At 42.9% G+C, this 15,596-nt stretch overlaps 1 protein-coding gene across 1 annotated transcript in view; it reads left to right on the top strand.

The window, feature by feature from the left end:
* Cc2d2b (coiled-coil and C2 domain containing 2B) overlaps positions 1 to 15,596 on the top strand; it is a 70,364-nt gene that overhangs the window by 24,141 nt on the left and 30,627 nt on the right. The window contains exons 13-21 of the mRNA XM_052172314.1: positions 100 to 218; positions 3,200 to 3,377; positions 4,190 to 4,340; positions 7,081 to 7,228; positions 9,085 to 9,223; positions 9,954 to 10,157; positions 11,605 to 11,697; positions 13,071 to 13,162; positions 14,191 to 14,361. Of these exons, the coding sequence (XP_052028274.1) occupies positions 100 to 218; positions 3,200 to 3,377; positions 4,190 to 4,340; positions 7,081 to 7,228; positions 9,085 to 9,223; positions 9,954 to 10,157; positions 11,605 to 11,697; positions 13,071 to 13,162; positions 14,191 to 14,361 (1,295 nt within the window). The remainder of the gene's footprint in view (positions 1 to 99; positions 219 to 3,199; positions 3,378 to 4,189; positions 4,341 to 7,080; positions 7,229 to 9,084; positions 9,224 to 9,953; positions 10,158 to 11,604; positions 11,698 to 13,070; positions 13,163 to 14,190; positions 14,362 to 15,596) is intronic.

The following is a 15,596-nucleotide window of genomic DNA, read 5'->3' as shown; positions in this document are numbered from 1 at the left end:
AGTGAGTTAGACTGCCTCATTACTCCATACAGGTTTCTTGGGGTTCTCAAAAGATACCAGACAAGTACAACTGTATGTCCTTCTGTCTCTGGTTCCTAGGTTCCCTCCCATCCAGCCTCAGACTCTGAAGGAATGGAAGTCGAAAGAGCAAAGCCAATCAGTCTGGTGCCACAGCTTTCTTTCACAGCAGAGTTGACAAACTTGTCCAAGTGTTCCTTGTAAGCACCGTAGAGAAGTGTCTCCTCATCACCGTCGCCGTTACCGACTGTGCTGTTCCTAACAGCAGTGTCAGGTTTCTCGAATACCTCGTGCTCCACCCTGCTACATTTGCATATATACATCCTCACATTTCCTTGTCCCCCTAGCTCAGTGGACTGGGATGCTATCTTAACTTGGAAGGGAGAGAGTTTATTCTAATGGAAGGTAAAGTTGCTCTGGACCACATATCAAGTGCACTCCTGAGGGAGGACACTAACCATTTTAACTCAACATAAAACCTGTACTGCCTAATACATTAGTAAGTTTTATACTTTGTCATGATAGTATTCTTATTCAAGTAGAGATAGGGGATACAAAGCCACTATTAAATAAGATTATAGAAGGACGTAAGTATCGCCGCCCTTTTCCTGAGGAGAGGGGTGCAGGAGGAAAGCAGCCTTTCATTCGTCCTTTAAATGAGGGCCCAAGATAATGTATTAGGTAAAACAAGTGCCCATCAAAAGCAAGGCAAGAAAATGAACCATGAAAAGAAATTGGAGGGCTGGAGAGATGGCTCAGCGGTTAAGAGCACTGACTGCTCTTCCAGAGGTCCTGAGTTCAATTCCCAGCAACCACGTGGTGGCTCACAACCATCTGTAATGGGATCCGATGCCCTCTTCTGGTGCGGCTGAAGAGAGCAACAGTGTACTCACATACATACATAAATAAAAAGAAAAGAAAAGAAAAGAAATTGGAGAACATGTGGGATGGGCCACAGTGAAGACACTGCCAGCGTGATGGCGCCACTTACAGGGAAGGCTCTTGTGAATAAGAGAAAATATCCAGAGGCATCTGGCAGAGTCCAGAGCAGAGAAAGAGACTGGGCATGGCCAGGACTGTCTATGAAAGGGGAGGGAGCACCAGGGAAGAGAGAGTAGAACACAGCGAGAGTGGGCGGACGGAGGGGAAAATCAGGCAGAGGGTTTTTAATTTTTATTTTGTTTTTTTCGAGATAGGGTTTCTGTGTGTAGCCCAGGCTGGCCTTGAGTTCACAGAGATCTGCCTGCCTCTGGTTTCCATGTGCATGAACCGCCACTGCCCTTAAGGTTGGGGTAACGAAATCATGCAGATTTAAAGGAAGATGATTATATTATATTAACAGTGGGTGGTGGGAGGGAGGACTCCTTCTGGGGGCGGTGAAACCTATTTCAAAAGTTCTGGAGGGGTGCTGGCTTGTACCTGTCAGAAATCCTCCTCTAGTCCAGCTTGAGCCCGTTTCTAGGCATATGGAGATCCTGAGACCTGACAGAGAGAAATGTCAGAAAACCTAGAAAAGTCATGCTGGGATTAAGGCAAAATACAAGAAATACAGCCTTCCAAAGAAGTTGCCATCAGACAACATGGCTGCCCGTTTCACAGATCAAAGTCAGTCCTTTAGAAAGGGGGAAAATGATCATGCCGAGGCTCAAAATGAAAAGAATAGAGGCGAGGAAAGGATTAAATGACAGGGAAACTTAGGGGTTCTATGGAAAGCCAGTTGTGTTGGATTGTGTTTTGCTGGGGCACACATGTGAAGGAGTGTTTTCCCAAAGTGGACACAGGTGAGAGACTAAGGCAGACTCATGAAGGAACTTTTAGCTGAAGCAGACACAGGCGAAAAGATGTTCTGTTAAAGCTAGCACGTGAAAGGAGACAGGATGAAAGAGTTCTTGCTAACAATGTGCATGTGTTGATCCGCCTTACATTGCGTGGTTAAGCTGCATAGAGAGAAATGCATAAAAAAAAAACCCACTTCTGGTGGTGTGCTGCAGTTTCTCGTTGCTTCTGGAGACTCTGGCTGATTGGCAGAGTGATGTCAGCTGAGGCTAGACCCAAAGGAGGACATGTGATATCTGGAGGGAGTCTAAATAGGATTCAATGGACAGTGACAGAGGTACAAGGCTTGTGGGTCTCAGTTCTCACAGATCTTCACTTCCCTGAGAGGCACAGCCAAGAACTTCTCCTGGCCCTGGTCCCTCCTGGACTCCAGCTGAGGCTGAGGCCTCGCTGTCTCTGCTAGGTAGCACCATCGCTGCTGATTCAGTTTGCTTTCCTGACTCTACCAAACTGGACTGCTGGTGTATCTGTGAGGTGTTTGTGAGTGGATCAGGCTGCTGCTGCCTGCTAACCTGTGAACTGAACTGCTGATTTCCAGACAATGCAGACAGGACCTACTCCAAAGAGCTCCACCCATTTTCATTTTCATTTTCATTTTAAACAGGTCCACCCCCACCCCCATCCTTTCTTTTTTTTTTCTTTTCTTTTCTTTTCCATTACCTCTGGTGTGTGGTGGGCTACAAGGGAGGTTAAAGTGTTTAAGAACCATCATTAAAAATAAAGTTTGAAAAAATTAAAGTTACAATTAAAGATTGTTTACAACAGAAGAAAGGGGGCACTGTTTCCTGGAGATAATATAATTCTGAGTTGGTAAATTTTCATAATGTGGAGAGCATAGCCCAAGGTCTGCAAGGGCCCTCAGCAATTAGGATGTCCACACAGGATTTGATTTCAAATATGCTCAGTTTATTTGCACAAACATTCCTTATAATGTCATGCTAGTATAAAAAGTTAAAACCAGCCATCTCACGGAGCAGGGAACACTGGGTTTCACTGGGGTATCTTCTCTGGTGTGAACACTCTGAACCTTGTAGGCCCCACACGCATCTTCAGTGAGGTCCTTTAGCAGGCAGGAGGATGGCACTGATGGATGTCAGAGGTCAGGATGTACCCAAGAATTGTTTTTCAATTTTCAATTTTACAGTTCAAAAACTGTAAAGAGGATATTTTTATCACATAAAAATATTTATGGTGCTATTGGACTTAAAGATAGAATTTATTTTCTGAAAATAGGTCATTCTCATATCTTTTTAAGACATCCTAAGATAATTTGGGGGGAAAAGAGCATTCATTTTACATGGTCTCTGCTTTTGTGGGTCATTGATGATTTGTTTGATTCTTTTAGATATGAGCAAAAGAGGAGAGCCAAAATGCAGAAGCTTAAATATTTTATCAAAATATTTTACAATGATAAGCAGGTTTCCCGCACCTCAGTATCTCCCCTACAGTTTGACTTTAAAGTCATGTTTCAACAGATTTTTAACATTCAGCTGATATACTGGCCGGAGACCATCTGCTTGGAGGTATGCCATTGTCATTTACCTTTGTCTTGTTTCATACCACACGTGTCATTTTCTCTTGTTGATGCCGGTTACATAAGGTAGGCTATTTCTTTTATATTAAGGAATGTCAGTTTTTATGTTAGCCACGTATTTACGCTAATAAATGTATAACCTACCTCAGCTATGGTCTTTCATGTCATAAGCACAAAATCGTTTGTGGGCGCTCCACATAATCCCGTCCCCAAGATTCCTGCCAGCCCGGACATGCGGCGTTACCATTCATTCTGAGCGAACTGTTGATGCGACAGTAAGCCAGAGAGCTATTGTGTCAGCCCTCACTGCTCATTTCCCACCCACCCCCCGACTCGGTGGCTTCAGTCTCTTGGAAGGGAGTCTCTTCTCCACCCTCCCTTTCTCTTCTTGCTGTTATTCTTAAGGTACCACCAGGTAGGCGAACACACAGCAGACCCCCGATCTCTTAGGCTTACGTGTTTGGACACTTAGTCTTCCATTGGTGGGATTATCTAGGAAGGCCCTAGCAGGTAGAGCCTTGTTGGAGGAAGTGAGTCCATATAAAATATAAAATTGAGGATTCTCTGGCCTGCCTCTACTTCCTGTTCTTGCTCTTCTTTAAAGTGCAAGGTCACCGCAGTGTGACCTACCAGATTCCCGTGCCTGACTTAACTGTGTGAATGAAATGTAATAGGACAGTACTATTTTAATTATAGTATTTTTTCAAAAATGATTCAAGTGAGTTATTGGGAGTTCTTCTATTTTCCTGTTGTTCCTGTTTTGCATTTTGGTGAGTTGTCAACCATTTGTTTTATTTTCAGGTTTATGAAATAAGTAAAAGATCGACTCTACTGGTTAAACTGTATCTGCCTTTACCTAACAAGACAGAGCTGAAAGGCAAGACTGTCCTGGAATATACAGAATTTAGTTCTGATAAACTGGTCATACCTATGGATGGAGGCGTAGGAAGCAGTGAGTTTATTTAAAATTTCCTCCCCGTGCTTTTTTTTTTTTTTTTTTTTTTTTTTTTTTTTTTAATGTGTACCAAATGCTGAGTACTCTAGCTGGGTGTTCTGAGCAAAACTCTTCCTGGGGAGATGCAACACACATCTATTCACCCTAGATAGGAAGCCCAGGACAGATCAAAGTATGGGTATCACCGCAGTCCACTTTGTGAACCAGTGAGTTTTACTGAGGTTCAGAGATGACTCAAAGGCAGAGGCATCACCAAAGCCCAGCCAGCATGGGCGACAGCTCACAAAGCAAGGAAGCCAGAACACTGCACAGCCTGCAGACAGCTCACCGGGTTGGAGGGCGGCCTTGCTCGGTGCCTCTGTTGTTCTAAACATCTTCCAGGCAGCTGGGCTAGTTTCTGCTCCTCTCGGGCAGTTCCCTTTCCTCTCAGAGAGACTCCGCTTTTATTCTTATTCTTGTAGGGAGGAGCCTAGTGAATCTCATCAGTTTCAAGGACTTCCTGAAGCTATTTTTGAGTTGTTTACCATTTTGTTTAAAGTTCCCCTGCAAACTAGAATGTTTCAGTTTGAGTGAAATTTACACAACACTGGTTATGGTGGCATCTACCTGTAATCCCGTCTCTCAGAAGGCCAAAGATTGTGAGTTCCAGGCCAGCCTGGGCTCCATTGTAAGCTTCTGGGGGGGGGGGGGAATCCCATTTACATTATTTGGTTATAAAAAAATTACTCCAGGTGTCAAAAACTAACTTGTTTAACACTATCTTGAATCAGGTCTTTAGGGAACTTAAAAATTGCCATGAACACCTATGCTTTTTCTAGTCCTATGGAGAAAAAGCATTGTGGATTCTGGAATATGAGCTCTGGTGTGTCTGTGTGTGTGTGTGTGTGTGTGTGTGTGTGTGTGGTGCATGTGGAATATAAGTGTATGTATTCACATGGTATGTATAATTGTGTTGTGTGTATTTGTACAGTGTGTATCTGGGTGTAAGTGTACGTATTTGTGTGGTATGTGTGTATATGCTTATTCTGTAGGCTAAAGGAGGCTACTAAGTGCCTTTTGTTGATCATTCTTTACCTCATTTTTGAGATGGTCTCTTACTGAACTTAGCAGACTGGTCAGCAAGCTCCAAGGTCTGCCTGCCCTTACCTTCCCAGGGCTGGGGTTACAGAGGCGGACCTCCATGCCCAGCCTTCTCCTAGGGTGCTGGAGGTCTGAGCTCAGCTCTTCTTCTGAGCTATTTTTCCAGTCCAGGGATTTGCTTCTGACTTCCTTTCTTTCGTTGACTGTAAGGATGCTGCAGGCTATATCTGCTGTTCTTCATACAGTATAGAAGGTAAAGAGAAGAAGGAAAGAAGAGGTTTTCTATCCCTTTGTTACTCGATTGACTTCACTCTTATTATGCAAGTAGATTGGTTATCACATCTCTGAGAACAAGGCCTTTCCTTCTCCCCAGGATTCCTTTCTTGCATCTTCTTAGGAGTTTTGCATCTGTTTATGCCTATTAGTTGCAAAGGGAGATGTGAACAAGTGAGCAAGGAGAAGGCCGAAGAAAATGTGAAAGCAAAAGAACCAGGAAGGACAGGCTGGAGAACGCAGTCCAGCTCTGGTCCAGATGGACTGAGCATTCTTTCTCTCGTAGAAATCTAGAAAGTAAGACTAAGGACACAAAACATATGGGAATATAGCAACAGTTTCCCATCGTAGTGGTAAATTCTTTGAGTGTATATGTTTTGTGTGTGTGTGTGTGTGTGTGTGTGTGTGTGTCTGTCTGTCTGTCTGTGTGTGTGTGTTGGAGCCTGTAGTGGGGTGGTTAGAAGATACAGGAATGTAATGTAAGGAAAAGGAGGTCTGGCTCATTTTTTTAATAAAAGGTTTTGTGTGTGTGGAAGGGGTGTGTATGTGTGTGAGTGTGTGTGTGTTTGTGTGAATGTGTGTGTGTACAAAAGTGCTCATGCACACTCATGGAGGCCAGAAATAGGCATTGTATCCCTTGGAGCTGGGGTTACAGGTATTTGTGAGATGCCCAGTGTGAGTTCTGGGATCCTAATTCTGGTCCCCATGGTCAGGTATGGCAGGAGCTTTTAATCACTGAGCCACCCCTCCTGCCCTGTCTGTGTCTTCTTCTTCTTCTTCTTCTTCTTCTTCTTCTTCTTCTTCTTCTTCTTCTTCTTCTTCTTCTTCTTCTTCTTCTTCTTTTCTTCTTCTTCTTCTTCTTCTTCTTCTTCTTCTTCTTCTTCTTCTTCTTCTTCTTCTTCTTCTTCTTTTTTTTTTTTTTTTTTTTTTTTTGTCCCTGCCAATGATCCTTACTGGAAGCCAGTCTCAGGTAGAATGGTTACAAAATCCCAGGCATAAGAAACAGAGAAATGCTCATCTCTGTGTTTGGCTCAGTATTTTTCTCTCATCTGCAGTAGGAGTCAGTCCTCCTTTCAGACTCTTAGAGGGGCGCTGGGGTGCCATGAGGGAGGCCAGAGGCTGCCCCTGGGTGATGTTCCACCATTGCTCCGCACCCCACCCCTTTAGAACCCGATGCTCACCAGTTTGGCGAGGGGAGCTGGAGAGTGCGGCTTCAGGGCCCACGGTCTGCCTCCTCAGCTCTGGGCTGCAGATAAGCTCTCTGGGGGTTCAAGCTTCATCTTCAGGCTTGCACAGGGGACAATTTACACAGAGTCGTCTTCCCATTCCCTTAGCCCCTGCGTTTCCAATCCAGTGATGGGTTCTGAATGTCTTTTTAAAACAGATGTGCCTTTTAATCTCGAAGAAAGTGAGAATGAAGAACTTTGCCTTTTAACCTCAGGGAAACTCAGCTACTCCCTCTCATGGGCCTTAGATGAAAATGGAATCCCTTTGACACCCGTGTCGCAGTCGCTGGGCTCTGCATACTGTAGGTAATAAACTTTTCATGTTTGAAGCATGCTTCTATAGCTCAGCGCCCTATGGAATATGCATGTGACGGGGCATGCAAATAGCAGTGCGGTTGAAGGTTGAAGGTTTATTTGAGTCTTCCTCTGCGACAGTGTTTTATGTGGAGGATGATGTGTTTCTTCACTGCTTAGGTTTTACAGTCACATGGACAACTAGAGAGGTCTTCTCATAGTCCTTAACTTGCAGGCAGAGGTCCAGACTCTGAAGGAGTTCATTTCTGGGTATTTAAAATTTTCCCAGTCATTCAAATCATCAAAGAATCATTTACAAATTACCAACTTGGTGGAAAAAAAAATCCTAGAATTCTAGAATGTTCTTTGAGTACTCCATCTGCACAGTGCAATTACTCACGTCTCCAACTGGCCTTGAGCCAAGAGACTGTGAGTGACTTGGTTCTGAGGTTTGTGGTAGTTTATGAAGCAGATGTCATGGGGCTGTGGTAAAATCCAATGGCAGTCTCCTTTTTTAAAAGATAAATTGCATAAGTTTCTCCAGTTTACTTGTGAGCATTCAAGTTTTGCCAAAGCCGCATGTTCTGGGGCATGAGGGTTACACTGTCCCAAGAGGAAGGAAAATTTGTTGCAAGATGCCAGGGGTGTAGGGTTTAGAGGTCTTTTGTAACAAACATAGAAAAATAATTCAGCTTCGAGAACAGAAATAGGAAATAAAAGAAAAGGCCCAGTTCTACATGTGGTGGCTGTGAATTCATTCACAGAGCCGCCATATTGTGGGGTGGGCCCACCACCCCTTGATAACAATCACTGGAGAAGTAAGAACAGACACTGATGAAGAGAGAATTTATACTCTTATTATTACTTCGTGCTTGGGCCAAACCGTTACAGGATCTGTCCAAACTGTAATTCTGTGAACCCAGTTGACAGATGGGAACTGTTCTTGGATGCTTGAGAGAAAAAAAAAGCTTGGAAACCCATTCCAAATTCTTCTAATTATATATGACATGATAACTTATCTATGACGACATCAAGTTAGTTGACAACTCAAAGTACACACTCCAAGATTGCCTTCTTTCTCTTCTTAGTCTATAGCTGATACAGCTGAGTCACTAGGAGATATCATGACTCTAGCTTATGTGTATAGCCCCATGTTTGAAGATAGTGGTTCATGAACAAAGATTCTCCCTTGGCCTAGCCTGCCTACTTAACCACATGGCTCTCTGTTATATTCCAATTATTACAGAACAACCTAAAGTCAATGCTTTCAAAATATTTTTCACACTTATTTGTTTTGTGTATTTGTTTTATTTTCACATACGATAGCACCAGTGGAGGTCAGAGGACAACTTAGAAGAGTTCTTTCCTTCTACTCTTTGGATTCCAGGGACAGAACTCAGGTCATCAGACTTGGCAGCAGGCACTGTGACTCACTAAGTCATCCTGCCATTCCCTCAGGTTCACTTTTTACATTGTGTGCTTTCTTGGTTTTGCACAAGCAGAGATTTAGATTAAATTTTAATATTGTGCATCACATAAAATATTTAACCCATTATTATGTTTAGAGTTTATAAAATATACCCAAAAAGTACTATTCATTTAAAGCACTGTTCTAGTGCATTTCAGCTACTCTGCAAATCGGAGATGGCACAGATGAATGTTTATAGAGTTTTATCCTTAACAAGCTACATTGTCTTTTAATGGGAGAGTATACACTTTATTAGAAAGCTATGGTGAAACTGGAACATGGATTCTCTTTTATCGTTAAATACAGGGTGTGGCTAGATTTACCTCTGGGTTCCTACCGTGGGTGGGCTTTAGCCTGTGTAATGTGTACGTAGAGTCACAAAATATTTTCTCCACATTAGTGTGCTAAGGAATGTGGACGCGAGAGGTGTTCCTGGACTCCCGTGGATCGTGAACTCACAAAAGCTTTGTGACTGGGCAGATGATGTCAGGATTGATCCAAATAACCCCGAGTACTCAGATATAACAGAACTTATTATGGTAACTTTTAGAAACTATCAACACTATAAATATATTTTATTTCCTCATATGTATCCTGTACCTCCCTCCGTTATTTGCTGTGTATTTTTCTAGACACTTAAGAGTATATACAGAGGTAAAAAGTGGGGCACATATGGTTTCCAATGGGTTTAGAGTATTGAAAAGGCATTAGAAACGCAACAACTGAAATGACTACTTTAGACCTGTTGGCAGGCTAACCTTTAAGCTAACATCTGTTAAAAATCTGTCACACACCAGCCATATTATTAGGTACTAAAAAAATGCCACGATGATTTATCAAGAGGACTTAAAAATGTTTTCTTGCATGTGGCCACCATTATCTGGTCATCTGTGCACATCCCTTCAGCCAACTGAACTGCTCTGTGTTCCCAGCATGCTTTACTTTGGCCTCCCTTCATCACTGGCAGTGGCTGTCACACCCACCTTCCGGGTCCGGCACTCATATCCCGATGATGCCGCCATCTGCCTTTTGTTTCTATACAACACTGACATTTTCTCCTTCTCTTCAAGCCATGACCAGACAGGGTAGAAAGCCATGTCAGGCAGCGTGTGTAGTTCTGCAGGTCACATGCCTCCATGAGTTCAATTGCTCCCTCCCTACTCACACCGTCCATGGGGTGAGTAATAATAATTTAGTAATAATTAACAGTAATAATTGTGATAACAACAGTAATAATTTCCTAAGACTTGACATGTTCATGTTTTACAGTATCTGAGACACAAAGGTCAGGAAATCCCCAAATATTTCCGTCTTGAGCAGTTGCAAGATGAATTTAACTTTGTGTCTGAGGAAGAACTGAAAAGGAGCAAACGCTTCCAGCTGTTGGAGCTGAGAAACGCGGGCCAGCTAGATCTCTTCCTCCTGCAACAGATGCCCCTCTATGACAGCGAGATCCCAGACATAGTCTTCCAGGTACCCGGCTCCTCCTCAAGCCCGACTCGCCGCCGGCGAGTGATAGAGTTAATATCATGCTGCTTCAAACCTGTCTCCATTTCTGTATTAATTTTGGTAATTAACAATCAACCCAGATATTTTTCCCTTTCTCCATAGTCACTAAAAATGTACAGATCACCTAAATCCCATCATGCCCTTAGCTTGACTTTACAATGCAGTACTAGTCAATCTACTAAACAGCCCACATCCTTTAGGTTTATTCCAATTTGATGCTACCGATGTTATCGTAAAATATATAACCAATTTTACAGCAGTTCTGGAGAGGAGTCAGGAAAGACACACTACCACAGTGAATGTGGATATTAATTGTAAAACATATCTCAACTTAGATCTTTAGAATCCAGAGAGAGAGAGACAGACACACACACACACACACACACACACACACAGAGAGAGAGAGAGAGAGAGGGAGAGAGAGAGAGAGAGAGAGAGAGAGAGAGAGATGAGAGAGAGATGAGAGAGACGAGAGAGGTGCCGGTCTTGTTGGGTTATGTGCTGCAGCCTGTGATACGAGTCCCTCCCCAGCCACATTTGCAGGGAGCTCCTGGTGGCTGCCTTCAGTCTGCAGTCAGGGGAGTGTTCATATGATGGATCAGTAAATGTTCCAAGTAGGAGCTTCTCTTCCTACTTCAAAAGAGCCTGATTTTATACACTTCAGACACACTCCACCAGTCTCATAGGAGGAGTTTGTAAGAGCTCATCGCTGTCAAAGTGGCCAGGTGCCATAACCCAGCACTCAAACATTCTGATAGTTCAAGAACAATTGTTCCCCCCACCCCCATCTCTAAGGAACACCCCTGTGTGGTGGAATTGCTGCTGTAGGCTGATGACAGCCAGCATGGATTAAAAATGCCAGATGTGATGCCCACTCAGCCCTTTAGAAGCTACACAAAAACTACTCATCATAGTTAAATCTCAAGCCGTAGGTGGAAGCTCAGGTTGTAGGCTCAACAGCCCAGTCAGGAGCACCATGGAAGCTCCGTAGGGGTGGGCGGCACAGGGAGGAAAGGAGAAATGCAAAGTAATGACTTCTCCTCATCTTCTCATTAAGTCTGTCAAATGGTTCAGAGGACAAAGGCTCCTATGGCCAAGTCTGGCAGTCTGAGTTTTATCCCTGAGACTCACATGGTATCAGGAGAGAACTTACTCCTGAAAAATCATCATCCACACACAGGTGCATGTACTAAGGAAATAAGTACAAATAAAAGATCAGTGGGCTTCATACCAGAAGAAAATGGAATATAGTCAGAAACTGGTTTGGGCCAGTTTTCAGTGAGAGAGTCAAAACACTCTGAAGGAGTGTTTGCCACCATCTTTGTGCTTCAATGGAAACAAATAACAGTATTTTTGTCAGAGCACATCAGATTGATCCCTGCATTACAAGCTAACCCAGTTCTCTATTTAGGAGTATGAAAGTCAGGCGCAGAAGGATATGTCCATTTCAGATGTGAACTCTATTACTGCGCAAAGGATTAATTCTATCAATTTTCTGAAAAAGGTAACCAATGTGGCATTGTCAATGTATTTGATTTACCTTTGTGAGAACCCATTTGCTAGTTCTATATATGCTGGGTATACACACACACACACACACACACACACACACACACACGCCATAGATGGTACACAGAGTTGGACAGACAACTCTCTTTAATTTACTTCATCACCAGTGAGTACTCTGAGAGCACAGCCCCAACTCCTGCTTATGCAAGAATGTTCCAGTGTTGCCCTTGTACCTCATCCTAGAGGAGGAGGAGGAGGAGGAGGAGGAGGAAGAAGAAGAAGAAGAAGGAGGAGGAGGAGGAGGAGGGGGGAGGGGGGAGGGGGAGGGGAGGAGGAAGAGGAAGAGGAAGAGGAAGAAGAAGAAGAAGAAGAAGAAGAAGAAGAAGAAGAAGAAGAAGAAGAAGAAGAAGAAGAAGAAGAAGAAGAAGAAGAAGAAGAAGAAGAAGGAGGAGGAGGAGGAGGAGGAGGAGGAGGAGGAGGAGGAGGAGGAGGAGGAGGAGGAGGAGGAGGAGGAGGAGGTCACGGCCCCAATTCCTGCTTATTCGAGAATGTTCCAGTGTTGCCCTTGTACCTCATCCTAGAGGAGGAGGAGGAGGAGGAGGAGGAGGAGGAGGAGGAGGAGGAGGAGGAGGAGGAGGAGGAAGAAGAAGAAGAAGAAGAAGAAGAAGAAGAAGAAGAAGAAGAAGAAGAAGAAGAAAGTCACAGCCCCAACTCCTGCTTATGCAAGAATGTTCCATTGTTGCCCTTGTGCCTCATCCTAGAGGAGGAGGAGGAGGAGGAGGAGGAGGAGGAGGAGGAGGAGGAGGAAGAAGAAGAAGAAGAAGAAGAAGAAGAAGAAGAAGAAGAAGAAGAAGAAGAAGAAGAAGAAGAAGAAGAAAGTCAAAGATTTTAGCAGCCACAGCAAAACGTTAAGCTCTGGCTGACTCTCTTGCCATCCTGGTAGAATAGGGAATAGGGACGCAAAGTTAGCTTGAGGGAAGCACACAAGTGCAGATTTCTTTTAGTCTGTAGGTCAGGATTTGTGTTGGTCACTAGTGGTTGTTGTAGAAATGAGACCTCAGGACTGTCTTTTTCCTGAGTGAAGACCTGTTCTGGCAGTGCAGACTGCGAGTCCAATGGGAAAACTGAGCAAGGACAAAAGCAAATGAACGAGAAAGAAAAGGGTGTAGAGAATTTGCCTTGGTATAACTGCATTGAGAATGATTTTAAGAACACTAGAAATAGCCCTATTTCCACTCACCGAGCTCCCTTCCTATTCACTGCTTGAAATATCAAGGCATGAAATACATAGTAGGCCAGAAACATTGTAAATACACAGTTTTAAATCAGGAACACTCCATTTCTTTTAACTTGCGGATTTTTCTTTAGGTGAGAAGGTTGATCATGAAAAGAATCGTCAAAGTCAGCAAATTTAACTTGTCAGATATTGTGGCTGACTATGAAGAAATTGTATCTACAAGGTACCTCACAATTATTAACTGTGAAATTAAGGCCCTGAGCTGGTGGTATCTTCAGAATCCTCTGGGTTCTCTGTATGTTACAAATATTTATGTCACACATCAAAACTGCAGAGTGTCTCAGAATGCAGAGTGAGATTTGGTGACAAAATGCATCTGTCCACTTTAGGTCACCTATCTGACCTTGTTGTAGTTGTATAATACTTGAGAGAATGTGGGGATCTTCTTTTTGGCAGTTTCTGGAACAAGACAGATAAAAAAAAGAACATCCCTTGCCATCTCTTCTGTTGTTCTGAGGTTTCTCTTGGGATACTGCTCCTGGGCGAGCCGTGGTTGGCAGCAGTGCATAACCCCATCCTCTGCCCCTCGGTGGTGCAGGGCACTGAGCAGCCTGGGCAGGTGGTGGAGCCTTAGAGGAATTGTCTCCATTCTTCAATGCCCATAGTGAAGTCCAAGGGGGGAGGGTCTGAGCCCTGCAGGGGCCACATGCAAATTCTCAGCATCTCCCGTAAGATTCTGACTGCTGCGGGGTGCTGAAATCCACTGCTGTGTATTTCCAGACCTTGAACAGAAACTGCTGTAACTATCAAACTATAATTTAGGTTGTCAGTATGGGCAACTAACTGGTTAAGAGCAATGAAGAATATTGGGATATTAGTCATCTTTAAGAGAGTGATTGCTTTAAAAAGTAATAATAATGGTGAAAGGGAAATGTTTTATAGCTTTATCTTGCTTCCTTTTACTTTTTTTATTTTTTATTTATTTATTTTATTTATTTATTTATTTATTTTTGGACCATGTAGTGAAAGCGCTGGTGCAATCGTATGCCCTTCTGGCATGAGGGGATACAGTTACTTCCTTTGTAAGCTCAGGAAATGATTTCTACTTTGGGTTGAAAAGAGCTCTGTCCCCTTCTGCAATGGATGTAATATGGTTCAGAATAATGGCCTCATGAGCAACTATTTTAAACACCTTGTTTTATTAAACGGTGCTATTTTGTATATATGGAGCTGATCACTATCAACCCTTAGCCAGTTGACAGATGCGATTTGTAAATTCATTGAACCACGACGGAAGTTAAAACCTCAGAGGAAAGAAAGAAGAAAAGTCACAGCCCAGAGTGTCTCTGATGGAGATATCAAGATTCTTGTCAGGATCCTGAGGGCCTATAACATTCCTACCAGAAAAACAGTATCTTATAGGTAGGTGGTGGGCTCCAATGTCTGCAGTTGCAGAACGTCTTTCTTAAATGTGGTAAACATCCTTATTACTTACGCTTAATGCCTGCAGATGTCACTCAGTGCTTGAGCACTTGCCTAGTGCCTGCAATGCTGTAGGTTTGATGTCTAACACACACACACACACACACACACCATACAAATCTTTCATAAAATGAACAAACCTTTAAACCTTCATTTGGATAGTCAGACCTATTTTTAATGTCACATATTAAGAGTCCCCATAGAAGCTCAGAGGTAGGGTGTCTGTGTAACAATCTCAAAGCCCTGGCCCAGAACAAACTGCCCAAACCAAACCAAACCATCACAGGGACACAAGACTCCCAAAGTGACTCAAGGCACACAGGAAAGAGAGGTGAAATTCTGCTTTAGGCATATTCTGCCTAATTTCTCCATCTTTCTGCTTCCTAGTTTATGCTTTGGAGATATTTGCCACACAAGCATCTTTTGTATCACCAAGTAATTTCCTCTTGTTCCTGTTCCCTGTTGGAAGTTTTTGAACTTTCTACTGCCTACCACAGCGGTGAGCCCCCCATGTCTAAAGCAGAAAGACTGGAAAAGTTAGGTAGAACACAGTTTGTTTCTGGTCTTCAAATGGAAAGGTTTATGTGGTCAGAGTCACCACGACAACCTGCTCTGTTTAGGTTTTATAGGACTCTAGCAAAGCAGAATTTCACCTCTCTTTCCTGTGTGCGCTGAGTATGTTTTATTTGTTTTTCTTAGGACAAATCTAGACATTACCTACTGATGGCCAGTGAAATTAAAGCATTATGGATATTAAATATTCATTTCATTAAATGTATCCTGGATATTTAGTGTCAAAGATGATTGATAAATATGAATCTTACTACCCAAATGCCCCAGAAATATCAAGTACCTCCCTCTTCCCTGTTTACCACATATGTTCTCTGCTTGCTTTAGCTAAGTATGGCTCATGGATTTTGTCTATGAAAAACAAAAATTTTGATTGCTAGCTGTTAATTTATATCTAAAACCTCTTAACAGTTTTGACTCTGTTTTACAAACTACAACCTTATTCCTCAACACAACTAATTATTTTTACAACCAATGCACATTGTAATGGCTGTTTGTGAGGAAAGAACATAAAACTGCTAATGTCATTCTTCAGAAGAAAAGATTGTAACATCAAAAAGGAAAAAACCAAAAAACAAACAAAACAAAACAAAAAACCTAAAATC

The sequence above is a fragment of the Apodemus sylvaticus genome, chromosome 1 (genome assembly GCF_947179515.1).
Source record: "Apodemus sylvaticus chromosome 1, mApoSyl1.1, whole genome shotgun sequence".
NCBI classification, from domain to species: Eukaryota; Metazoa; Chordata; class Mammalia; order Rodentia; family Muridae; genus Apodemus; species Apodemus sylvaticus.
Note: the sequence above shows the minus strand (reverse complement) of the source record. Positions and strands in the feature narration are given on the sequence as shown.